The sequence below is a fragment of the Magnolia sinica genome, chromosome 6, assembly GCF_029962835.1.
Source record: "Magnolia sinica isolate HGM2019 chromosome 6, MsV1, whole genome shotgun sequence".
Taxonomy (NCBI): domain Eukaryota; kingdom Viridiplantae; phylum Streptophyta; class Magnoliopsida; order Magnoliales; family Magnoliaceae; genus Magnolia; species Magnolia sinica.
Window position 1 is genome coordinate 11,263,400 of NC_080578.1, and position 26,456 is coordinate 11,289,855.

Genomic DNA, 26,456 nt, shown 5'->3' on the forward strand with positions numbered 1-26,456 from the left:
ATCTGCATCATTTTTTGGTACATTTCCTTACCTGATCTGAAAAAAAAATTGGATGGACAGGAAGTTCCTGCAACCGCGTCCAACCCCTAGCCATATGGCCGAATCCGGGGCACCCTGACTCTGGGCCCAACTCAACGTATGAGTTCTATATCTACGCCGTCTATCCGTTTTTCTATCTCATTTTAGGCCAGGGAAAAAAAATTGAAGCAGTTCCAAATCTCAGGTGGACCACACCACAAAAAACAATGGTCATTGAACGTCCATAGTTAAAGACTCCCTAGGGTCCACCGTAATGTTTATCTTCCATCCAACCTGTTGATAAGGTCACACAGACCCAGATGAAAGGAAAACACAAGTATCAGATTGATCCAATACTGTTATGGTACATGAAAAGGTTTGAATGGTCAAAGGCCACTGTTTATTGTGGCGTGGTCCAACTGGGATTTGGATCTACTTACTTTTTGGGTCCATGCCGTAAAATGAGCTGAAAAAACCGATAGACGGCGTAGATATACAGTGAATACATCGAGGTAGGCCCCACGGTCATGGTCCCACCCACATCGCGGGATCCGGGGTCGCAGCTGAGTCACGTCCGCCCTAAACCCAGGGCGAGAGAGAGAGAGAGAGAGAGAGAGAGCTTTTTCTCAATGGCCGCCCCCAACTGCTGGAGTAAGCTCATCAACAGAACTTCTCTCTCCTCTCTGAAATCCGCCATTAAATCCAAGAAGGTCCAAACTCCCCTTGACAGATCTACTCCACATCTCTCTCCAACCAGACCTACTCCTCTTCCAGCAGGCCGCTTCTCTTCCATCTCCAGGTCAGCAATCTCCCTTACGTAGTTTTCTTTTTACAGTTTGAGGGAGCAACCTCTCTCTGTACTCTCGCCCTAATTCCTTCTATACAGATCTCCTGCGGAGCTAGCATGCGCTCAGTCTCTCTTGCCGCTCCACAGCGCCGTCGCCACCGCCAGGCTGACTTCATGCCTCACCTCGAGCTCCCGCAGCTGCCGGGCTCTCTCTCAAGGTATGTTCTTGTATGAGTAGCTCTGCTTCTCCTGCTGATGTTTCTGTCGATCTTCCCTTTTTTTAATTTTCAGAATCTCCATTTCCTTAGGACTGTCACAGCTTCACTTTCTTGTTGGGAAGATTGGATTTTGATGTAGTTCACTATCCTTCATACTCTGCTCAGACTGCATTACGGCATTTTGTAATTGGCCAACATTTGGTACAGGAGGGCTCACCTTTCAGGGATCCAGACTGTTCTCCAGTGGGCCCCACTGTTGATAAGGGATACTGCTGAAAGAACAAAAGAAAATAATTTAAAAAAGAGAGAAAATATTCGATACTCTGGCTTAATGTGATGGATGATACACAGGCACTTATAAATTATTTAGAAATTTCATACATGGAGTACAAGTAATTCAAATTAAAATGTCTGTGGTTCCCAATTCAGATATATCATGAACCAAAAATTATGCATATTTGATTAGCTGACAATCCAATTGGTAGACATTATGGGACGTTTAAAAATAAAAATTATCATGAACCAAAAATTATGCTTATTTGCTTACCTGACTTTGTAATTTGTGGAGATTTATTGGATTGTTACAAATGAAAGTATCCAATGCTCCTATTTCAACAAACACATCCACAAATAAGGGTTAGGATTGTTTGACCAATCTGATTTTGAGATTCTGACTTAGCGAAAGTAAATCCCACAATTTAGTCAGTTTAATGTGACTTAATGCATGCCTTGTGTACACTTTCTGGGTGTCAGTGTATCAAGCATCCTCGGTAGCTGGAGTACCAAATAACTCCCATTAAATAATCTCCCATTAGGTGATCCATCTGATGGTTGGCCTGTGAACAGACTGCTAGAGAGAAGATACACACCCAATGGACTGTATGCACTGCAAGAAGACCACAAATTGTCTGTTTGGTAGGGGAGATTTTTGGGTCATCATGTGTCCATTGTTGGGCCTACCAGATGAACAGTTTGGGTCACTAAGTGACAGGACCCACCTGTAGTAAATGCTTCTGCAGATTGAAGTACCTTTAGTTCAGGCCAAGCATTTTGACAGTCTTTTGTTTCTTTGAGAAATCACAACTTCGATTGTTTAAGATTGTACCTTTGTGCCATCTCTCATAGCCAACTTAAGCTATTTGATTCCTGCAGGCACATGAATTTTCAAATGCTTGAAAGAAATATACTGGGCTTTTACAGATTCGCCAGTTATGCTTCACAACATCTTTCCCAAGTATGAACACTGTTAGCATTTAGCATAGGCAATATCATTTAAGTGATTACATATTTAACCAATAGTAATGAATGACTGATTCTAGCATTTCCTCGCATTTTCAAGTTATCAACTGATGACATGTTTTTTTTTCTTCCTTTTCTTTTCTTGTTCCTTGTTGTCATTGTTTATCATGATGTTGTTATTGAAACCAGTTAATTACATTTGCATCTACTCATTGTCACATCAGGTTTTTACTGATGTATACGACCCTACAAATAGGCTAGTTATGCTTGGAAGCATCTTTCTCAAGTACAGAACACTGCTAGCATGGAAGATACCATTTAACTAGTTAAATTTCTAACCCAAGATGGTGACAGCGAGGACCAGTGTTTTAAATAGCGGTAGCGTGATGTGTAGCGCTCAGCCCTCTATGGTGTGTAGCGTAAATACGTAGCGTGTAGCGTATGCTACACGATACTTATATTTTTTAATTTAAAAATAGGATAAATATAATAAATAGTGAAAAAAAAGGAAAAAATAAAAAATAAAAATGCTTAAAAGATGATTCATTTTATCAATTATAAGCATGTTCAAAAAAGTTGTTAGTTATCATTTATCAAAAGCCAATCGACATATATAAGCCAAATCAAATAATTATCACATCAACAACTTTCAAAGCAAACCACTTTAATTAATAATGTCTAATTGAAACCACAAGTCATAATTATGAAAAGAAATAAAAATCTCATAGGTTAAAAGTATCAAGTATAATACAAGTGTCACATTCCTCAACATTAGAAACAAAGAAAACGTGAAAAAAAAAATAGTAAAAAAATACATTGTATCTTACGCTACGGACGCTCCGCGCTACGTAGCTGTAGCATATGCTACGACACTTGTAGCGTACGCTACAGGGGATTTATGCTATTTGGGACGCTACGTAGCGCTACAGCCACGCTACGCTACGTAGCGTACGCTACGGGCGCTATTTGAAACACTGGCGAGGACAATTAAACCCAAGAGTTTTTTTTTTTTTTGAGAGATAACACAAAGGATCGTATTATTGAAAAAGAAAGCAGAAAAAAAGATACAATATAATCGCTGATCTGCTAAGATAGCAGAGCAGCTAGGCTTCTAGGAATGCAAAATTACAATCGAAAGGATTGTCAGAATAGGTTGCCCACTCGACCAGACAATGAATCGCCCTAAGGAGATTGACCTCCGCTGAATTGGCTCTATCATTAAAACATTTGTCGTTCCTTTCGACCCAAACAACCCATCATACAGCAAGAAGAGCCATCCACCATAAGGGAGTACGCTGTTTCCCACAATTTACCCCATGCCAAGAATCAAGGAGGTTGGAAGTAGAGGCCGGGAAGCACCATGAGACATTGAACCAGGAGAGCATAGCCGACCAGATCTAGTAAGTGTAGGGGCAGTGAATGAAGAGATGATTCACCATCTCTTCATTGGCCATGCAGCAAACACAAATATTAGTTATCGACATACCTTGCTTCCTCAAATTGTCAACGGTGAGGACCTTGTTTTTACCAACTAGTCAATCGAATATCGCAATTTTAGGGGGAACGGAATACTTCCAGCCATGGTAATGCAGGAGTCCAGCAGGGCGAGGGAGTCTGCCGATCAAAAGGCCGTATAGAGATTTGACTGAGAACGTGCCTTTTTTATCCGGATTCCAAACCAATTGGTCATGCCCATTGGGGAGGGGCGGAAGGCTGTAGATGCGAGAGAGAAAAGTGGCAAACTCGTCGATCTCCTAGTCACGGAGATTTCTTCTGCATTTAATGTTCAAAACCTGGGCTCCTCCAACTATGGAATAGCAGTTGGCCACCATTATGGATGGGATTTTGGCAATGCGATATATGTTCGGGTAGACAGTAGAGAGGACTTCGTTTCCCAACCAAGGATCCAACTAGAACCGGGTGCGAGTACCCATTCCAATTGATATAGATATGCCGCTGAGACCTTCGGGCCTGGTGGATAGAATATCTCTCCAGATGGCGGAAGCTTTATGATTGCTGCATTTTTCGGCCCACCAACCCCCAACAGAACGCCCATATTTGCTTTTTATCAATTTACTCCATAGAGCCCCGTCTTCATTCCTGAGCCTCCATATCCATTTTCCAAGAAGGGCGTGATTCATGAGTTTGAGATCCTTGACACCAACCCCGCCGTCTTGCATTTGACCGCAGACCACCTTCTAGTTTTCCAAGTGGAATTTTTCCTCTTCAGACTTGCCGCACCATAAGAAGTCCCTTCTAAGCTTCTCCAAGGTGTTCACGACCGACGTCGGACATTTAAACAAAGACATGAAGTATGTAGGAAGATTAGATAACGCAGATTTTATGAGAGTTAGGCGACCCTCCAAAGATAGGTACCTGCTCTTCCAGTTTGCAAGGTAGGATCTGACTCTCTCTATAACCTTGTCCCAAGCCTTCTTGGGCGGCTTCCCAATACACAGCGGGAGGCCCACGAATGAGGAAGGAAAATGACCAACCGAACAACGGAAGAAATCAACATATTCTTTGACTTCGGCTTCCTCCATATTCACCCCCAGCATTATGGACTTGGACATGTTCACATAAAGGCCCAACACCGTTTCAAAACACCGAATTATTGTGCGCAGGTTACTGACTTTGTCACGCTCGGCCTCGCTGAACAAAAGGGTGTCGTTGGCGAACTGAGTATGGTAGATCGGGGTGGCCATCCCCTCCACTTTGAACCCGCTAATGATACCGGCTTCCTGACCTTTAATGAGCATTCTGGAGAGGGCCTCGCCCACAATCAAGAAGAGGAAGGGGGAGAGCGGGTCGCCTTGGCGCAACCCCCTGGAGCTGGGGAGAAAACCCTTCGGCGATCCATTGATAATAACCGAAAAAACAGCCGAGCCGACGCATTCTTTGATCCACTTTCTCCACTTCTCGTCGAAACTCATCTGTTGAAGCATGTACATGAGGAAGTCCTGGTCCACGTGATCGTACGCCTTCTGTATATCCAGCTTGCATATAAGGCCCTTTGCTTTGGATTTGTATCTGGAGTGGAGACATTCGTTAGCAATGAGGGCGCTGTCAATGATCTGTCTGCCAGGAATGAAGGCGCTTAGATGATTAGAGATGACAGATCCAATCACCCCTTTCAGACGGGAAGCCAGGACCTTGGCAAGAATCTTATAAGGACCCCCGATCAGGCTTATCGGCCTGAAATCAACCAGAGAATTAGCTTCCGGATTTTTGGGAATGAGAGCAATGAACGATGCCCCTAGCCCTTTGGATAATCTGCCTCTCGCATGGAATTCGGAGAAAAAGTCCATAACATCACTTTGGATGATCTCCCAGAACTGTTGAAAAAATGTTATTGGGAATCCATCTGGCCCGGACGCCCTGTTTTCCTCCATTTCGTCTATGGCCCTCTTCACCTCTAGGGGGGAAAAGGGGGCTTCAAGGGCAGCAACATCCTCTTTCGAGATACGGTCAAAATGAAGATCATCAAGCGAAAGCCAGGCCCACCCATCACTCTTCAGCAATGCACTGTAAAACCGGACAACTTCATCAGCAATTAGATCCTTGTCTTCAGTGCGGGTATCCCCAATCATCAAACTACTTGTCGAATTAGATCTGAACCGCTCACTGGCTATGCAGTGGAAGAATTTGATATTCTTATCGCCTTCGCGAATCCATTTGCATCGCGATTTCTGACACCATGATTTTTCCTCTTCCTTCAGCCAAGTGACAAGGGATTGAATCAGTTGGATCCTCCTGCGAAAAAACTGAGAAGAATTCTGACCCTCCTCAATGTCCCGATTCATTTTCTGCAGCTCAGCGAGGATAGTCGCTGACTCGGCTTCTCTTTTCCGCTCCTCCACCCCACTCCACTCCTTAAGTTTGCGCTTAATCATTCACAGTTTGCTGCATAACTTGAACCCAGCGAAACCAGAAAACGAAGGGTCAACCCACCATTCTTCGATCATCTGACGAAAGGCTTCTAACTGAAACCAGGCGATATCGAGGCAGAATGGTTTGGGGCCCCAGTTGCGCTCATCAGCAGCCAGGAGGATGGGGGTGTGGTTTGATGTAGGCCTGGGGAGCGCCGATTGAGTAGCTTGGGGAAACTTTCCATCCAGTCAGCCGTGACCAAGAATCGGTCGATCCTATATAGGGTGGGAGACACCCTACCATTCGTCCGGGTGAATTTCGCTCCCAGCAGAGGAAGATCGAGCAACTCTTCTTCTTCAATCCAGTGGGAGAACCTGCGCATTCCCACCGACACTCTGCCTCCTTGAGATTTGTATTCCACTATTCTAGTATTTTCTTGTATTCCATAATGCAGCAGTCGGTGTGTTATTCAGAAGTAGTAAGTCCCTGAAAATATAGACAATAGGAGTTGCACAAGGCGGCACACTCCTACACACAGAATTCATTCTGCCCCTTTCTTGTTTCTGATCGTTCTTAGTTATTTATTCTGTGAGAAATCCCGTCACTCTCATTTTCAAATTTTAATCATTCTTGGTGATGATGTTGTTAATTGAAAACAATTAGAGACACATGCATCTACTCATAGATGCTTTCTTTTTTTGAACCTCCGTTGAGGAACAACTTTGTGCGTCTTTTCCTTAATACCTGTTCCTGTTAAATGTCTGAAAGTCCTGATGGAAATGCACTTTCAAGCCCCACAATTTCACTCGATTTTTTCTTTCCTTCCAAAATTGATCTGTTGTATACCATTAGAAGACCCCCTCGTTTTCGTTAGGTTCTCATTAAGAGACCTACCATGACATTGGTTTTTTCTCAATTGCAAAAGTTAAGCGAAGACATGTAGCCAAGGTATTTCATATCGGTAATGGTGGCCATAACGGTCACCATCATTACCAATATAGTTATTAGCCGTAACGGCCGATATGGGGGCGCAACGACTGTTATGACCCCCATAACAGTTGAAAAAAAAAAAAAAATTGCCTGAAATTTTTTGGAACAAATATTTAGAAAATATAGAATAATGTAAATATTCTGAATATATATGTATTCATTTTTTGTTTTGAACTTATTTATGGTAGCATAATGGTCCACTCTTTAGTAAGAATGTTGTATTTGGTGAATTTATAAACATGGTTATGTGTCTCTAATACTTATACATCACAATCAAGCATCAGAACTAGAAATCGGAAAAAAGGCATAAATACCATTTTTTAAAAAAGAAAAAATGGCGCTCTGAGCTTCCATTTGCCCAAATCACTTCAATTTATGGTTTTAATCTTAAAAACTACAGTAAGATTGATTGAAAACTGTTGTAGAATAATTTAGGAAAATTTCAAGAATGAGAAAAGTGGAAAAATTGATTTAAATAGAAAAAGTGGCCTTTTTCGACCTTTATGGGGGTAGTAGTTGTTGTGTCCTGTAACGGCCGATACGGTCCCAAAAACCCAACTGCCTCGTTTCACCCTCATATCACGTAACGGTCACGACTGTTACACCTATACGTATCGGCCTTTATGGTCGTACCATATTGTAAGGATATTGAACACTTTGCATCTAGTCATCTTTCTTGTATAAGGTGCCTGTTTCTTAATTTACTGCTGAAGGGATAGGCAAGAGTTGTAGTTCCCAACACAGTCAGGTAAATCTCAGCCATAAAAGAAAGAAAATAAATTTGGCTGCTTGGTGATTTATTTCTTAGCAATTGGGTGCCCTCCTAAAATTTCAATTAATCAAATGATAATGCTAAATCATGGTAAATGTTCCCTTCATGATTCTCATCTTCATTCCCTTGTCCCAACAGCATGGGCATTTAGCAGATTTGTGTTAAATTTTCATTTTTTTCTCATATGATCCTAAATGGGCTTTGCTGAGCTGACAAGTGTGTATAGGGCATTGGAACTACACACCACCAGATTTTCCATCATGGAACACGTGCACGAGGTCCAAGCTGTCCATCAGGTGTGTTGCATCCTTTTGATCCTCAGGCACAAAAATATCAGGCCAATCAAACTAGTAGGCTACAATTTACAAAACCAATGGATGGATGGAAAACTTTGGGCAAGTTTCTCTAAGCCGTCCAACTATGTCTAATGCCGTGGCTTACCTCATGAGCAGGCAGGTCTGCTTTCCTGGCCAAGGGTCTACATGGTGGACCCACATGATGGATGGCTTGCATCTTATGCCGGTCTACATGATGGGCAGCTTGGATCTTATGACTATGTGCAATGTTGGCACATATGATGGTGTTCAGACAAGCTGCCTTATTCATGCACATGGGCTTAGCAAACCGCATGGTAAATTGCCACTTTGTAGATAGCGTAACTGTTCTTCATGCTAACCTCTTGAAATAGTAAGACTCGTGGCAAAATATGTTCACTATCTTATCTCAATTTTCCAGAGTGGTTTTGTTCTTCTCAAAATTTTAAACTCAAAGAGTTTTTTTTTTTCATTTTCTTTTTTGAATAGCACATTCAAAGATTTTCAAATATCTCGCTTTTGTGGGGCATGGACTCTTCTTTATCCAATCACTCTTCCAGTACAACAATTGCACACATGAAAATCATGCTTCTTGTCTACCTTCCATGACCTTATATCTGGGGACACTCCCACATGAGTTCCATGCAACATGCAGACATGCTCATAATAGCTAACGATGACTAATAACATACCTAAATGCAATCATGTAAGATATGACCATCGTGGCTCCCCCAAATGTCTGCAACTAAAAATGAAAATGGAGATTCCGCTATGTAGTCTTAAAATCCTTCAGAGTTAAAAAGTTTCGAAAGTGTAAACTTAAGCTAGAAAGCGCAACATGTAAGACATTGCATAGTTTATATGTTTCTTGCAAATGGTGGACCTGCTGATCTTGCGATGGGGATTCTTGTGACACTATCAATTTGGTAAAGCCTCAATGTGCACTTTCCGCTGTTAGAAGAGTTGTATTTATTGATGTTGAGAGATGTGAATGAAGTGTCCGAAGCAACCTGATGCTAAGTTTGTTAAGCATTTGTTTTGTTTTTAATAATTTTATTCCAAAAAAAAAAAAAAAAAAGACTGGAGAACTTTTCTATGTCAACCATCTATTGACAATTGAGCTCCATGTGTTTTCTAACCCAGTTCATTTCCTACTTGAACCAAAGTGGGGGAGTTCCAAGGTAACTAGGGTTGTACATGAGCCAAGCTAGCTTGAAAAGCTCAATCGGCTTGGCTCGATCTAGCTCAACTTGACTTGACTCAAATAATGACTCGAGGCGAGCCAAGCTTCATATGACCCAGCTCGTTTTGAAAACAAGCCAAGTTCAAACATAGTAGAGCTTGACTTGACTCGACTCAAACCTAGCTCGGCTCGAAGTTCAAGCTTAGTTCAACTCGAATAAATTTTATATTATATTATATATGTTATTATTTAAAAATTAAAAACATTAAAACTTAAACCATACCATACCTGTCCGTCCATTTCTTACCCTTTCCCTTCCTTACCTAACTCGCCACGCTTAAGCCTCTCTCTCTCTCTCTCTCTCTCTCTCGGCCACTCGCCTGAGCTTGACTCAGCGTTTACCCGACTTATCTCAGCCATATGACCTGCACTTGCCCGAGCTCTCCTCCTTCTCTCTCTCAGCACAAACAACAAGGTATCCTCTATGGCTCTATCTAACACACACACACACATTATTAATTGAATATTTGATTTGGGGGTTGCGTCAGTTGGGTCGAGTTGCTGGGTTTGAGTCAGGTGCAGGTTGGGTTAGGTTGGGAGCAGACTCGACTCGATTCGAGGTAAGCTTGCCTCGACTTGATCCACTAGCTCGCCTTGAGCTCCACTCGAAAGGTTTGGCAAACAAGCCAAGCTCTGATGGTAAGCTCGAAGCCAAGCTCGAGCTCGAACTCAAGGATAGCACGGACGAGCCAAGCCAAGCTTGACCCACCTCGACTCGACTCGACTCGGCTCGATGTACAGCCCTAAAGGTAACCGATATCTGGTTACTTGGAAAATAACCATTAATCTCTTTGAGCCTAATTCCCAGTGCAGAAAATCTAGCCATGCTTCCAACAACTATAATGCATCTATCTTCTATCATCCCATGGAGTTAATCTAATATTTCCGCTTCCATACGACAATAGGACGAATGTTATTTGAGTTGCTTCCAGTTGTGTTTTTTGAGGTGCTTGTTTCCACTTTCTTTGAAAACACTTTACAGACGTTCTTCGGTAACAGTTTGCAAAATGTACAGCAGGAAAAACTTGGCTGAAGTTTCTAACCCATTCACCTGTCTTGAACATTGGGACCCACACGCTGAGTAGGCGAGATTTACTTTTTGGGAAAACACGTAGAAGGTTGGACCAATCTGATGGACGGATTGGACCTTGCACCTATGTACATGCTGGCACGTGTGGCATGTGCATGAGCCTTATTGCACACACGTGTACCCTTAGCAAAGCTCATGATCTAAATTTAGATGGGTCTGGCCAAATTAGATATTCTAATTCACCCCAGTTTTAATATGAATTTCTTGCATGTAAGCTTGTTGCTTATAATTATGTAACGAAATGGTTCCTTTTCCCAGATGGAACCGATGGTACGTGAATGTTTTTGCTTCATCCGTTTGAAGGCAGGCTCTTGCCATGTTCCTAGTGACTCAATTCTATTACAGATTTTGAGTTGTAGTTTTAGTTGATCCTGATCTCTTGGCTACCTGTCATACTTTTATCAGTGTTATGGGGATTTCTTGTTTTACCATTTATACAAGCTTCACAAACCTACTGGTTGTATGATGGGTTAATGCGTCATTGTGTTTAAATTCCATCCTTGCTTCTCTCATTATTCAATGCATGCAGTGACTTGAGACCATACAATTGATTTCTCCTGAAAAGAGAGCGAACTTTTATGTCGGTCTTTTTGCTGTGTAAGAAAAGAGTATTCGGTTGTATTCATCTTACCGTTTCTGATTGAACTATTCGTTTTCTAATATGGTTGCACATTGTTTGTTTAGAGTTCGGTCTATCTGTTCCAAGGTGAGAGTGTTAGCAGACCACCAATGCAGCATTCTCTTTCCGGCCATCAGACATGGAAGGCCTTCCTGTTCTTTGCAGCCAATTTCTAAGTTATTGTAAGCCAGGTCCTTATCGTGGCCATCTGTTTTATATGCTGCATTCCAAACATTAGAAGTGAATTAGATTTGATTCTTCCGGCAAGGGTAAACAAGCCTTCATGAGAATGAAAAATCAAAGAGTTTACTTGAAGATGCTCATTGTAATCATGTTTTATCATTGCTTGTTTGCTGCTGCTTGTGCATTGCCAGGAGAGTTATGATGCCATCATTTTATTTCATGAATTTGGACCTGGGGCATCTGATCACTGGCATCAGACTAATGGACGGCTTGGATCTTGCACTGATGTTCCTTGTTGTCACATGGGGGCTGTGGATTTTGGGTTGCCTTATACATGCATGATGCTTTGGATTCGCAAAGGGCCTGCCCCAATTTTCTAGAGAAATCCATTCCATCCATCAGTTCTACCAGCTCACATTAGACATGAGCCCAAAAATGAGGCAGATCCAAAACTCAATTGGGCCATGTGACAGGACAGAGTTGGGATGGAAACTCCCACGGTTGAAACCTTCCTACCACTGATGTTTATGTGCCATCCAAACCCTTTATAAGCTTATTAGTACTGGGATGAACTGAAAACACAAACATTCACCTCATCCAAAACTTTTACGACTCCACGAAGGTATCCATAGTGGCCGTTCTATCCCCACTCTCCTGTGGTGTGCCCCACTTGAGTTTTGGATCTGCCTCATTTTTGCGCTTATGTCCTGCAATGAGCTGGTGGAACTGATGGACGGAGTGGATTTCTCACAGACATTGCTGTGGTCCCCACATAGCTTCCACCACAGTTGGGGAGAGCACAAACGGCAATGGGTTGATTGTAGAGAAGAAAATACGTTTATGAGGGTGCTGGGTGCATGTCCAACCGATGTGATTTTCCAAACTCCAATAACTGCAGGAGCTTGGGGATTTCAAATCTCTGTTAACAGGATAATCATGATGATTATAGAAACTATATAGACATGCATGGCCCACCTATGGCTCCATTCTAGAGCTTACAAAGCAGAGATCAATAGGTGGCCCACTGTGCGAAATCCAGGTTGATCATCAGTTGGGCCCACCATGCGTATTGGTGAAAGAAATAAGGCTGTTAGGACTATCGGTCCCACCGTGCTTGTAATCTGCACGAATCTGCCGCATCTCTAGACCTTTATTCAAGTTCTACTATCTACTTGTATCATGATTAACTGTCCGCATGACTAAATGTAGGGATGATCTGAACCGTCAATTTTGTGGGACCGACTGCATGTTGTCAACTTTGAGAAACATTGCTTCGCTCAGAAAAGCCCTACCCAGGGTCAGAGTGGATTGGTTTGAAGAAAAAATGACAAATTTCAAGGGTTCACATTCAGTTGAGAAAGCAGGTGCCAATTGTCCACTAGTTAATGCTTTTCAGCGTGCGACGTGTGGCACCGCACTGGCCCTTACCATGGGGCCCACTCTGATGTATGTATTCTACATTCATTCACTCCGTCCATTCGTTTTGGCAGATCACTTTAGAGCTTTAGGGCATGATCCCCAAAAATGACCAAATATCAGGTGGACCATACCATAGGAAACAGTGGGACTGACCCTTCATCCCGGTTTCTTTTTACCTTATCAACAGGTTGGGTGGCAAATATACATTACACAAACATTAGTGGGGCCTAGAAAGCTTTTAAGTGGTGGGGGCATTTAATCAACACTGTTTTCTAGAGCATGGGTCCTAGAAAGTTTTAAATGGTGGGGGCATTTAATCAACACTGTTTTCTATAGTATGGTCCACCTGAGATTTGGATCTGCTTTTGTGTTTGGGTCATGCCCTGAAATGATCCGGCAAAATAGATGGACAACATGGATGTAGAATACATACATGGCCCCACGGCAAGGGCTACACATAATTGGCTCCCCTTAAGACTGTCCAAATTCTGAGGCCCAGTTCGTAACCCTATAAATAGATTGCTTGAAGGAACTGGGGGTCGTTTGGCACCATGGATTTTGGGGATTTGAGGGGATTTCAAATCGCTTTATATGTTTGGCACGGGTTTCAAATTCCTTCAAAGAGGGAGTTAGAAATCTAAGGTGGTAAGCTTGGATTACATCTAAATTCCTCTCAAAGTTGCATGTCTAATATGTGTGTCACTAGGCTACTAATCTATTGGGCACATGGGTCACTCATAATATCCCACAAAATAATCAAATTATTAACTGTATTACTATAATTATTTTAATAGGATAATCTGTGCTGTCCAAATATTGTCGATGTAAATCAATGGTTAAAAATCGTTTGTTAGTCTCTCAAATGTGATCATGTGCTTGTGGCCCATCCGGGATTTGGAATTTCACCATTTTCTGGCAAAGTAATTACAACCATTGTCTAAGATTACATATGTACACTAATTAGAGATATTAAAACTAATTTAGTAATTAAATTCAAACCCCCGTAAATATCCTCTGCATAACTATTTTTGGATAAGAGGGATTCTGAATCCAAGGTGCCAAACACAACAGGAAGATTCCAAATCTAGGGGGTTCCGAATCCACGATCCAACACAGGCCTGATATGGAGCATTGGCTGCTTCCCGTCAGTGACGTGTACAATTTCCAAGTACAACTGTTGGTCAGTTGACCTTTCTGAAGCAAGGTGGTATGGTTTGATTGGATTGACATGTCAGCCTTGTGTACAAAATTTCTAATTGCATGCATATGAGGCATAGCATTCCCCCAGAGTCTCTCCATCCCCCTCTATAGGCTTATAGTTCGGAAATTTGATGTCTATCCCTTATCTTGGAACGAGTTCTGAGATGGCTCGAGAGCTGAAGAATCTCAATCAACCCAAGAATTGATTTATCCAGTTGAGGCTGAGTTTGGATGCGAAAGTGATTGAATTGCACTTTGCAAACACTCGACACAATCAAGAAGTGAGAAAAGCTAATGAAGGCTACTAGTTTCCTGACTGACGAACTACTGCTCAAACCCGGAATACGGTGAGCTACCTGCGTAGTTCAGATGGTTAGTGTGGATTTTAAGGAAATTATAATTTGATTACTGCCACTTTTATAGACTAATAACTGCAATTCAATTCAACAGAGCATCCAAACGCACCCCACCCCAAGTGACGGGCTATTGTTTGTTATAGATTTGGAAGCGTTGCCCAGTCCATCAATTACAAATGTAGATTTCGCCATACTTTTTAATACCACAATTGTTACTCGTGATAGAAAGGCCATCCCACTGGCCAGCATCAGGTCATCTTCTACAGTGAAACAAGAACAGTAGTGGCAGCTGACATGCTTCCCAAGCAGGGCCAGCGTGCGAGGAGCCGTATTTTGTTATTGTGGATATACACACACACACACAAAGACACAGATAATTGGCATTCAAGATTTACAAACTCAGGATATATCCATGAGAAGGACCTGGATCAAGTGCACCACTCTTTAATCTTAAGAAAATATAAGGCAAACTGTCACTCTCTAGTCATATGCAGTGGCACCATGAGAATACCACACAGCTACTCACAGCTACTCCAATGTGGCCTTACCATTTTGAGGATCCACTTGAAGTACTCAAGACCTTTCTAGGATGCATAGGGGCCATTTGGTTACTCAAAAGGTTGCATTTAGATTGCCTTGTCTGTATAGTAGCACCATCCATTGTTTGTCACTTACCAATTTTTGTATAATCAGTCTATTTCAAGCACTTCACATGTGGCAATGTCTACATGTAAATATGACACATGCCACCATGCGTTTTTAAGTGGTCCCACATGCCACGTGCATCTTCTAGTGACTGGCATGTGCCGGCACTAATCTACAATCACGTCGTATATCCACATGCACCAATGCACTAAATGTGTACATGGGCAATATATGCTTGTTTAGACAGGGTGTCGACAAACAGTACTCAGTACAACATAATAGTCTATCTATACAAGCTTACTCAGACAGGCTTTCGCTGGAGAAATGCATTTAGATTAGCTAATTCGAATAGAATTTTGATGGTAATCAAGTGTGCCCTTTGTACTGAAAGAGGAAATGATCATTCCTTGATTGATGAAATTGGCAGCGCATTTTCCACCTCAATCCAGCTGCAGCCAGCTTCTTTCCTCATTCCTCTTTCTCTCATCAGCTCCCTAACATCACTCACATCATTCCACCTCCCATGAGATGCATACGTGTTCGACATTAGTACATAAACAAACTCATCATCTCCTTCCAATGCAAGGACTTTCACAGCGGCAACCTCGGCAACCTCCACGTCCCCACAGGCTCTACATGCAGTAAGCAATGCCTTCCAAACCAACCCACATGACTCAAAACCCAACTCATATATCATCCTCTGTGCCCTTAACAGCTCTCCTCCTTGACCTAGTAGATGAATCATGCAAGAACAGTGCTCAGCTGTTGGACGGATCCCATATTCGCGGGTCATAGACTCAAAGTACCGAATTCCATCACCCAAGAGTCCATCGTGTCCACAAGCTGATAAAACACCAACAAACGTGATATGATCGGGTTTCAAGCCTCGCATTGTCTTCATCTCTTTGAACATCCACAGCGCTTCCCTTGTGTTGCCATTGTGTGCATATCCTGAAATCATAGCATTCCAAGTCACCAAATTCCTTCCAGTTAATGACCCAAAAACCATTTCAGCCTTCTTTATCTGCCCGCACTTAGAGTACATGTCGATCAAAGCGCTTCCAACTACAATGCACGAATCCCACCCAGACTTAATCGTGCAACAGTGGATCAATGCACCCCAATTTAGTGCAGATAGGCACGCAGCTCCCCTTATAATGCTAGAAAATGTGAACTGATCTTTCGTAATGCCTGCCGAGTGCATCTTACTGAAGAAATCCAATGCTTCTTGTACTCGGTTCTGTTTTACATATCCAGCTATTACTGAATTCCAAGACGATGAGTTTGGATTTGGCATTTCAGATAGAATCTTTAGTGCATCTTCCATGTTTCCGACTTGTGCAAGGCAACTGATCACTTCATTGTAAGAGATAGTGTCTGGAACTGGCATTTGATGGAAGAGGTCAAGAGCATCAGCAACTCTTTGATTTTGGGCATTCGCTCCTATGATGGAATTCCAAGAGACTATGTCCTTATCTTTCATCAAGTGAAACTCTAGAATCGCATCGCATACGGACCCACATTTTCCATACATGTCAATCAAACAGTTCCCAGCTATAATGCTTGATTCGAAACCGAATTTTATGATCTTGCAGTGGACCGAACGAGCCAAATCCAAAAAAGACGGTTGGGTGCAGGCAGTCAACGCTGCTGTGAAGGTGAAAACATCTGGCCGTAGAGATGACCGGGCCAACTCAGAAACCAATCCTAATGCCTTCAGACACTCCCCACTTTGTGCATAGCCATAGATCAGAGAATTCCAAGAAACTACATTTGGCTGAGGAATTTCACCAAACAAACAGTGCGCATGATCAAGGAACCCCCATTTCACATACACACCGAGGAGGGCAGTTGCAACGAAGACATTAGAATGAAATCCTGATTTTAAAATGTACGAGTGCAGCTGCTGGGCGTACGAAATCCACCCCAAATTCGACAAAGCTCGAATCAGGCAGACCAAGGAATAGCTATTAAGTTTAAAGCCCGAGCTGCGCATGCGAGAGGCTAGGAATAGAGCTTGCTCGCTGCTACATCTATGCTGGGAGAGACTCGAGATGAGAGAAGTCCGTGAAAAACCGTCCTTTCGTTGGAGAATTCCATCGAACATGTAGTAGGTGTAGAGGATGGCTGGCTAGCACGACTGAGGGTAGATCAAAGGGAGTTGCTTGGCTTGTTCTATATTAGTTCCCCCGAAAGAAAGATTTTACATCAGATGATTAAATGATTGAGAGGATTATTCTTTGAGATTTTTATCGAAATCGCCCAAAGGTATGGCCATTCCAAGAAAATAACTCTCCCTTATATTTCCTTTAAAAAAAACAAAAAAGCCTCCGTATACTTTTTAACATTTTTTAAAAAAGCTTCCCTATAATGTGGTCTACCTGATTAATGAATGAGGCTCTCTCTTTAGCCCATAGCCTTGTATGAAATACTGACTCCATTTGACGGAGTGGAGTCGGCGGATTCGGCACATACCTGACAATGAGCCCTATATATAACGTACTTGCAATGTTAAGGCTCGAGGTCTAGGTGGTCATGACTTAAGGTTCCAGGTTTTAATGTATTAAAAGCTGTGGAGGTCATCTTGAGTATGTATTGAATTCACTTTATTTATTGTATTCGGAATTAAATTTAAAGCTGCGGTCAAAGAATGAGTTAAATACACAGCTCTAAACGAGTTAGCACAACTTGACTTGGCTTGGTCAATAGCTGACCCCAGCTCAAACTCGGCTCAGCTCGGTCCTCGAGCATGACTGACCGGCTCGATTCAATCAGCAGCTCTAGCCAGTTTGACCCGAGTTCAAGCCAGTGTGACATTTTTTTAAACACATGGAGTGCACCTTAAATTTCTCGGAGTATGTAAAATAGAAGCAATAGTTTAAGTGTTTCATCAAACACTTAATAGGCAACATCAAAATCATGATACAAAGGGTATTTGTTTCATATCCATTCCTTCCTTGCCACTAGCTGACATTTCGTTGAGTTATTTCATTAAATACTTGGTGAGCAACATCAATATTAAAGTAACCGAGTCACTGATTCGATTCAAGTTCGATTCAAGTTAGGGTTCGATCCAAGTTGAATCAAGCTCGGGCACTCAAACTCAGCTCGAAATTTTTTCGAGCTTAAGAAATCAGCTCAACTCGGCTCAAACTCAATTTTGAACCGAGTCATATATAGCTTTTTTGAGTTGAGTCGAGCGAGCTAACCGAGCAAACTCGATTCGTGTATAGCTCTAGTTAAATACATAAAATAATGTAAATCACTTTACGAGAAAAAAGTTAAGAGTGAATAATCACCGCTATCAAGTATTGTAAGTCATAGACAACTCATATCCAACTAAAATTTGTATATTTCCACAAAAATGATGAGCCATACAAAAAATGAATTAGATCTAATGTTAAATAACCCAATCAACACTTTATGTCACATCATGCATTGGAATAAAAAGCTTTACCTACACATTTGGGGAAACTCATAAAGGGTGGGACATTTTCATCCTAAAAAATTTAAAGAGTTTTACAAGGGAAAAAAAAAAAAAAAAGAAGATGAAGGAAAGGGAGGCTATTTTCTAGAAATGGCCATTTTGGTAAAATTTCCATCTTTGGGTGGTAAGTTAGTTATGGATTGATCTAGGTGCATGTGGCAACATATACGTGATCCAGACCTTTCACGTTCTGGGTCCCACCATTGGTGCTGCGAATCACAAAGGATTCTATATCAAAGCCAAGGTTCGAGTAACGTCGAAGGTCCTCCAGTCGGCCGCCAAAGTCATCAAAGCTAGTGGAATTATGTAATATGGCCAATCCTACAATGCCCACGAGATGAAGAATCCAACGCCTAAGAACCGTGAATCCATTTTGATATATCATTTTATAATATGAGACGAAAAGCAAGGCAAATCCAAATCTCAATGTGGTAAGAATTAAAAGCCTAGCGTTGAAAACTTTATGGACCACAGAAGTTTTTGACCAAGATGATATTTTTGTTTTACCTTCATCATGCTTACGTGACCTTATGAACATGTTGGATGGAAAATAAGAAATTTTGGATTGCGTACTGAATTCATCAATGCTTACGTGACCTTATGAGCATCAAATAAGAAATTGGATTGCGTACTGAGTCACTTGGTAAGCTTTTCTCGAGTAAACTCAATTGGGCTCACTTTGAATGTAAGTGGCTTATCCACGCTGTCCATCCATTATTTCAGATCATTTTAGTGGTTGAGACCAAAATTTAAATATATACAAAGCTCAAGTGGACCACACCACAGGAAACAGTGGGAATAATGACTTCCACCGTTAAAATCTTTCTAGGGCTGATAGTAATGTTTATTTGCCATCCAACATGTTCATTAGATTACACAGACATGGATGAAGGGAAAACACAAATAAAATCTTGATCCAAAACTTCTGTGGCCCCCAAAAGTTGTTCAACAGTAGATTTCAATTCACACTGTTTCCGGTGGTGAGGTCTACTTGAGCTTTAACATGCTTCATTTTTGGGCTGGAGCCCTAAAATTATCTTTTTATATGGATGAACCGAATGGATAAAATATATAAATCACGGTGGACCCACAGACTTTACTCAGGATGCAATCCGCTTCCGGAAAATAAACATCACGGTGGCCGTTTTCAATGCCGGCGTCATTATCATCAGTGCTTCCTGTGTGTGGTCCACTAGAGCCTTGGTTCTGCCTTCCTTTTTAACTAATGCCTTAAAATGATCTGTTAAAATGGATGGACGGCGTGGATAAAACTCAGACATCACGGTGGGCCCCACAGAGCACCTGCTAGGACCGAGTAGGGCGCAATCCGCTTACATCGGTACTGATATCCTATGTCAGCGCATGTTAGCGAGAAAGACAGTAAGGTACCACAAGTTGGGGTACCTTGCCTGTAGGTGGTCAGTTCTCTGCCCCATATGGGCAGTGTCTCTCGTTGTCGAATTCCTTCGATTGTCTATACTTCTTGCGGTTGTTTACTACTTGATGGTAGAGCAGCTTGTTTCTGAGGCACTACATGTACAGAAGTGGGCCCATCCAATGAGTTGCTTCGATCACCGAAACGTGTGCCAAGTTGCATGTGTGAGGAGCAAACGCTTGGAAAGTTCACGGCCGTGAGTGCATTTGGGGCCTACACGGTGTTTGTGATATATCCACTCTGTCCATCCGTTTCTTCAGCTCTTTTTAAGGCATGAGCCCAAAAACGAGGGAGATCCAAAACTGAAAGTGGGCCATACCTCAGGAAACTATCGGGATGGAGACACCCACCGTTGAAACCTTCCTGGGGCCCACGGTAATGTTTGGATGCCATCCAGCGCATTCATTTGGTGATTCCCACCTGAATGAAGAGAAAACACAAATATAACCATGACCCAAAACTTCTGTGGTCCTACTAAGCTTTCAAATGGTGGGCGTTCAATGTTTTGGATCTCCTTCATGTTTGGGCTAGTGGCTCAGAATGAGCTGAAGAAACGGTTGGACGGAGTGGATATAAATCATCGTTGTGGGCCTCACAGCTTTGGGTTAGAGGCAGGTCGCGTCCCCCCGCACCTTTGCATGGTTGCATGACGCACCGACGTACCGTCAATCGAATGCCACTGCGGAACTTTTGCTTTTGGCGGGAATTATTTGATACTCCGGCAGAGTGTGACAGCTGATACGCTTGCACTCACAAAATTTACACGCGTCACAATAACTCAAACCAGGCCGTCCAAAATGAGGGCCCCACTGTACATAGGTAACTTGCCACAGCGTGTCTTGGTTTAACAGTCCTAGGCTCTGATTAGTGAACACCTGCGTGCTGAATTCGGACCACCTTGTATTTTCCGTTGGCATCGTCTATTAAATGTCCAACAAGGTACCTGTTAGATAAAAGAAAAGTCTGTTTGAGAATTGACTAATAGCACATCGGATCACAATTTGAACGGTTTAAATTAATTTATTATTAAGCACATATACAATTTCGTAGTGCTCGCCTATCACCCATCACACCCGGGCAGAGTACAAAAAGATTTCCCATTTTGGTTTGAAACAATTACGACTGTATACGTTAATTTTTTAGGGTAAGTATTTTTCTCGTTGCCGGACGGACAGATGAACGGAAGTGAATTTTTAGGATAAGGATGGATGAAAATACCCCTCGCTTACACTCGGGTTCGAAGCAGGTGAAAAAGGAGGGTTAGTTTCATCCGAAATAGACTTTCTGTACAAACAGGGTCTACTTTCGTACCGTAGTTTTGTGGTAAAAGGTCGTGTCTACGGTAAAAAAAGAACCCTTTTGGTATTTGTCTATCGGATGTTTCCGGGCATATCATACACAATCTCATTTAAGATAACAAAAGAAGGCTACTTATGTGAGTAGGTTATGTACCATGCTCTTTCCACACGTGCCAACTTGGGCGTTTCTGTGGGCCCACCGCCGTTCATCAGGTGGCATCTCTAATATACATATATTGTCCCTAAAAAATGAGGCCTCCGGTCATCAGGTGGGTCATGTACTAAAAGTGGACAATTAAAAGGAATTGACAATAATTAGCATTGATGCACAGTGGTCCACTTACATGACACAGTCCTCACTATTTTAATCTTAACCATTTATTTGATAGCATTAATTGGATGGTTAGGATTTATTGATCTGAGTGGATTTACATACATAATCCATCAATAATGTACCTCACCAAAATGGGTGGTTTGGATAGCTACACACGATACACCTAAGGCTTTGAAAAATGGCCCATGATTCGTCAATCCGGACCACTCATCTGTTCCTCTCACCGTCCATGGACCATGTTTCAAAACCTTCCCAGATTATAAAGATTCATTCCCCTAACTATCAGTTGAAAACGGACAGCTGCTGTATCTCTTCTCAACCATCCACTCGTACACCGTCGATATAAAAGGTATTATATTTCATTGTCGGAGATGTGTTTTGATAATGATCCATCCACGCTCGGATACAACGTACCAATGGTCTGGATTGACAAATTGTGGACCCCACTTGTCAGAAAAGACCTAGGTACACCGCAAAAAGCTTCTGGTCGCGTATCCATTAAATCCTTTTCATATATATTTTTTAATTCCATGGTATAAAAGCGGCAGAAATCGTATTTCTTCACATTTCCTTCTTCATGCGTTCGAACTGAAATCCTTCGTATCCCGGGCGCTCTCTCTCTCTCTCTCAGGAACCCATCTCTGTTCTTTCCATGCAATAACCCTAGCATTCTTCTCTCCATCTCCCACCATGCTTCCCTTTTCGTCCACCGTTTCAGACCAGATTCGCTTCTTGCTCCAGAACTCGGACGATTCCAACTCCGACTCGGTCTTCCGCGAGCTCTGTCAGGTACTCAGAAACCTTCTCCTTCCTCCCTATCTTCCCATCTTCTCTCTGCAAGCCCTAGATCTTCAGTCTTCTCCGTTTCTTGAATTCGCTTGGAAACCAGAAGAAAAATGCTGAAATGGAAAAGTACGATGGCCTGTCTCACGAAATCACTGTTTCTTGGTAGAAAATTGTAGTTGTTGCGACGCATTGCAATTGCATTTCGATGAGGGAAGAGTTTCTTTTGATTTCTTGTGGTGCTTTTCAGTATCGATCTTGTTCTTGTAATTTGTGTTGTCCGTGGCTTGTTTCGACCGTACATTGGCATTCTTATGGCGTTCCCAATTCAGTTTTGTTAAGTACATTTTCAGAACGATGCGTTCTTATGAAATATGTAGAACATGTACTGAATTGATGACCTTATGTAGTCATGGAAAGTGAATGCATAGTTACTGTATTTGGCTTTCTTTGCTTTAATTTTATTTTCACTCAACTGGATTGTCGAATGCTGAGGAAGATTATCTGTCACAGACACAGTTCTCTGGTTGAAATCAATTAACATAAACATTGACAGATCTTTAGAGATCCAGCCCTTCCATCAGGTGGGCCCTACAATGGATGGTCCACGGTTCCTATTCTGCAATGATCAGATGATCCTGATCATCCCAACAGAAACCTTTGCCAGTTTAATGTGGACCACCACTATTTATTTATGTTTAAAAAATTGTTTAGTTCCATCACCCGTCTGTTGAGGATCATCTGGTCATTGCGGTTTTTGATGACATCTGGACTGTTCATGGTGGCCCCGACCTGATGAACGGTCCAGATATTGTCAACGTGTTCCACGTTTGTGTTTTTGCACGCTGGACACGGTTCTGTTCACAACGGACACTGGAGTTGGGTATCTTAATAATATGATGTTTCTCAAGATTCTTTGTATCTTGTATTGAATGCCTCCTTTTCCCAATCTTTGGTTCTGCAGCCAAAGTTATGTTCCCTCCTATCTCATTTCTTTCCTAGACCTGTAGTTGTAAAACAATCTGCTTGTGCTGTGTAGTTTGTTGAATATGGGAATGAGGGAAGCATTGTACTGCTCCAAGCCTGCTTAGATCAAGTGAAATTTCAGAGCGAAGACTTTCAGTCAAAGCTATATCTTCTATCAGCTATCTTTAGATACTTTTTGGGTAGACCAAATTTCGCCACAGTTTTCTGTGAAGCACTGAGAAGTAAAGTGATGAGTGAAGGATTTCTAGAAGGTCTCTCCAAGCAATTGCATTTGTCTACACCCGAGAAAATTGCTGTTGGTCTTGCTCTGTCAGATTCAGGAAATATGGATTTCAGAATCAGAGGTAAGTTGAGTTGCTTGGAGGAAGGTATCACACGCTCCATGAATGACATGGTGTATTTGTATGACATCCATTGCAGATGGATCGCCCAAAATCACTTGCAAGTTTTGAAGAAAAGATGATGGTTTCATGGAAAAAGTGGATCCCTGTCTCACATCTCCATCACCACCACCATCTAACCCTTATCCCAACTAATTGGGGTCGGCCTCATGAATCCTATTCCACCATTCCACTCCATCAAGGGCCATATCCTCAACTAAACCATAGGTCATGGAGTCTTTTCTTCCTACATCCACCTACGTCATCCTTTTTGGGCCTTTCCTTTGCCTTAAAATGGATCCCTGTCTCACATCACTGGACAAAAGTCCTTGTGCTAATGGCCCAGACCATGTTGGGGCCTGATGAATAAGTGCGTATATGTACATGTGCCACATCCTCATTGAGTGTGTTTTTAGCATTCCTTGAGTTGCTTGATTTGGAGATAAGTTTTGAAATATCTGTTCTAAGATATCTTTGTTCAAAGATTCCTATTGCATTTGTTTTTTCTCCCATGGCGTTTTGCATTTAAATCTTGGTCATTTTTCCAGGGCAAAATTTCTGCAGGGCACATATTGAGGAATTATGTACAAAGCCTGCTTCTGTTTCTCATGAGCAAATTCAGAACATTTTTTTATTTCTCTCTCAGTCCGAGGGCCTTTCAAAGCATGTGGATTCTTTTACAAAGATGTTGTCCTTGTTACAACTCAAAGAGAGGACTCATTTTGTACTAGCCCCAATACTGGCAGATGATTCATCTGATGTCAACTCATTGAGGTACTTTTTAAGGACCACCTTTCAGTTGATTAAATATTCATGTTATGGGTCATTGTATTCTCCAGTTAGGAAGTCATATTTTTTTACTTCTGTTTTGGTCGATTTTTCTGCAGGTATTTGGAATCATTCTTTGATTGCACTGAGAATGATTTTGATACTGTTCTAGCTGAGATCGAGAAGGAAATTAGCATGGCAGATATAATGAAGGAACTGGGCTATGGATGTACAACTAATACTTCAGTCTGTAAAGAGATGCTCTCTCTCTTTTCACCCCTTAATGAAGTTACTCTCTCTAGGATACTCTGCACAATGGCATGGACCCATATTGGTCTTGAGGACAGTCAAAACACATTTTCAACATTCTGCTCTGCTCTTGGTACTAATTCGACTGCTGATTCATCATGGTTGAGCTCTTGGAATGTTGATGTCCTCGTAGACTCGATTAAAGAACTTGTGAGTATTAAAGCTTTACTATTTATCTTCCATTGCCACACTGTTTTCTATTCTTTTTTCATCCTGGCTATTGTAGCAATGACTTGGAACATATTTGCCTTGGTGGTATGTTATGACTTATGAGGATTCTTCCAAGTAATGCTTACATTGTGTGTTCGAAGAATCCGACTTTGACATGCATACATGACCCGCTAGGATTCTTCTACCATATGAATCCAGCCATTTAGACACATGAACACAGAGAGTACTCTTACCAATTACTTCCTAATATGACTCTTTGTATTTTTATTTATTTATTTATTTGAAATATAATATGACTCTTTGTATTAAAGAAAGATAAAAATAAATTTTAGTTTGAATTTAAAACATAAACAAATTTTTTTAATGCAATTACTCTAAAAAAGCAAACTTGTTCTGTTTTATAAGATAAAACTTATGGATCTTCTTTTTTCTCTCTCTCAATTTTAATAGACGTTTGAAACTTCATAATGTCTTGTAGTCAAAACTTCAAATCTGGTCTACTGCTTTTTTATTATTTTGACTTTTTTTAGAGATATCTAACTTTGTTTATTTATTTTAAAAACAAATATTTTTCTCAATCAAGAAATATTTTTAAAATCAACAAGTTACTCATCTCCCTCATTTCTAAAGGCAATGATAAAAGATTTGCTAATGTTCTCTCTCTCTCTCTCTCTCTCTCTCTCTCTCTCTCTTCCTTTTTGAAAGGCGATGATTTATTATTACTGGGCTGAAACCAAAAGAATACAATATAGGAAAGGAGAAAAAAAATACAAGAGAGCAGAAAAAAATAAAATCCTATAGCTTTAAAAGCTATTGCCCATTCCAATATATTCACTTTAGCTTGATTGAAGACATTAGGTACCAGGCTACTTCTATTTCGAAAACACATATTGTTCCTCTCCTCCTATACTGCCCAAATTCTGGCCACCAAGGTAATCTTCCACACTTTTCCCCCTTCCTTCCCAATGCCTCCTCTATGCCAAGCCTTAAAAAAAAACTTTCTATAGAACGTTGCATACTCAAAAGATACCAATTTCTACAAAGAATTGATCCCATAGTTCTCTTACAAAAGTGCAATGAACAAATTGACGGTTCACTGATTCTTCATTTTGCATACACATTTAACATACATTCGGCAAAATAATCCAACACTGTCGAAGATTATTGGCTGTAAGCACCTTGTTTCTTCCTACAGACCATGCCAAGGCACCACTTTGGGGGGAGCTTTATAATGCCATACAAATTATGTATGGCTAATTTGACTTCCTGATGAAGACCTAGAAATGAACTTATAAACCGATTTGATTCGGAATTTTCCAAATTTCTCTTTCATCCTTGTTTTGACTGAGGTTAGCTCTATTTTCAAGCCGTTTCATAGTTGGGTCAAAAATTAATTTAATTTGGATATTGGAACTCTTCGTACAAATAATGCAAAAGAGTATCTTTCCCATACCTTGTTATCTTATCATATTCATGGTGTTAATTCTTAGATCACATGTGCATATACCCACAACAAAATAGAATTGCTGAGAGTAAAAATA

The 26,456-nt window shown here is 41.4% G+C and overlaps 3 protein-coding genes across 11 annotated transcripts in view; 2 read left to right on the plus strand and 1 right to left on the minus strand.

Moving 5' to 3' along the window:
* Positions 1–555: 555 nt before the first annotated feature.
* On the plus strand, positions 556–11,475 carry LOC131248265 (protein NONRESPONDING TO OXYLIPINS 2, mitochondrial-like). Of its 5 annotated transcripts, none has more exons than XM_058248458.1 (4): positions 556–817; positions 905–1,023; positions 8,121–8,190; positions 10,800–11,186. In XM_058248458.1, the coding sequence occupies exons 1-4, from the start codon at positions 648–650 to the stop codon at positions 10,840–10,842; spliced, it is 402 nt and encodes a 133-aa protein (XP_058104441.1). In that variant the 5' UTR covers positions 556–647; the 3' UTR covers positions 10,843–11,186. The 5 variants fall into 5 exon arrangements, 3 of the variants coding, with proteins under 3 accessions (XP_058104441.1, XP_058104443.1, XP_058104442.1); XR_009172179.1 differs by lacking the exon at positions 8,121–8,190 and adding an exon at positions 2,176–2,257 and having other exon boundaries at positions 582–817; XR_009172178.1 differs by lacking the exons at positions 8,121–8,190; positions 10,800–11,186 and adding exons at positions 2,176–2,257; positions 11,226–11,475 and having other exon boundaries at positions 583–817.
* A 3,703-nt stretch (positions 11,476–15,178) lies between these two features.
* Positions 15,179–17,492, minus strand: LOC131248267 (putative pentatricopeptide repeat-containing protein At5g47460). Its single transcript, XM_058248461.1, has one exon. The coding sequence runs from the start codon at positions 17,068–17,070 to the stop codon at positions 15,364–15,366; it is 1,707 nt and encodes a 568-aa protein (XP_058104444.1). The 5' UTR covers positions 17,071–17,492; the 3' UTR covers positions 15,179–15,363.
* A 4,613-nt stretch (positions 17,493–22,105) lies between these two features.
* The window catches only part of LOC131248268 (uncharacterized), a 90,729-nt gene continuing 86,378 nt past the window's right edge, over positions 22,106–26,456 (plus strand). For all 5 annotated transcript variants that reach the window (XM_058248462.1, XM_058248464.1, XM_058248465.1 and 2 more), the window contains exons 1-4: positions 22,106–22,306; positions 23,340–23,631; positions 24,216–24,441; positions 24,555–24,894. In XM_058248462.1, coding sequence (XP_058104445.1) covers positions 22,208–22,306; positions 23,340–23,631; positions 24,216–24,441; positions 24,555–24,894 — 957 coding nt within the window. In that variant the 5' untranslated portion in view covers positions 22,106–22,207. The remainder of the gene's footprint in view (positions 22,307–23,339; positions 23,632–24,215; positions 24,442–24,554; positions 24,895–26,456) is intronic.

Excerpts from the sequence above, each read along its gene's own strand:
- LOC131248265 (XM_058248458.1), top strand. The coding sequence starts at position 648 with ATGGCCGCCCCCAACTGCTGGAGTAAGCTCATCAACAGAACTTCTCTC. Across the intron at positions 818-904 it reads CGCTTCTCTTCCATCTCCAG|ATCTCCTGCGGAGCTAGCAT; the intron begins GTCAGCAATCTC and ends CCTTCTATACAG. Across the intron at positions 1,024-8,120 it reads CTGCCGGGCTCTCTCTCAAG|GGCATTGGAACTACACACCA; the intron begins GTATGTTCTTGT and ends AAGTGTGTATAG.
- LOC131248267 (XM_058248461.1), bottom strand. The coding sequence starts at position 17,070 with ATGTTCGATGGAATTCTCCAACGAAAGGACGGTTTTTCACGGACTTCT.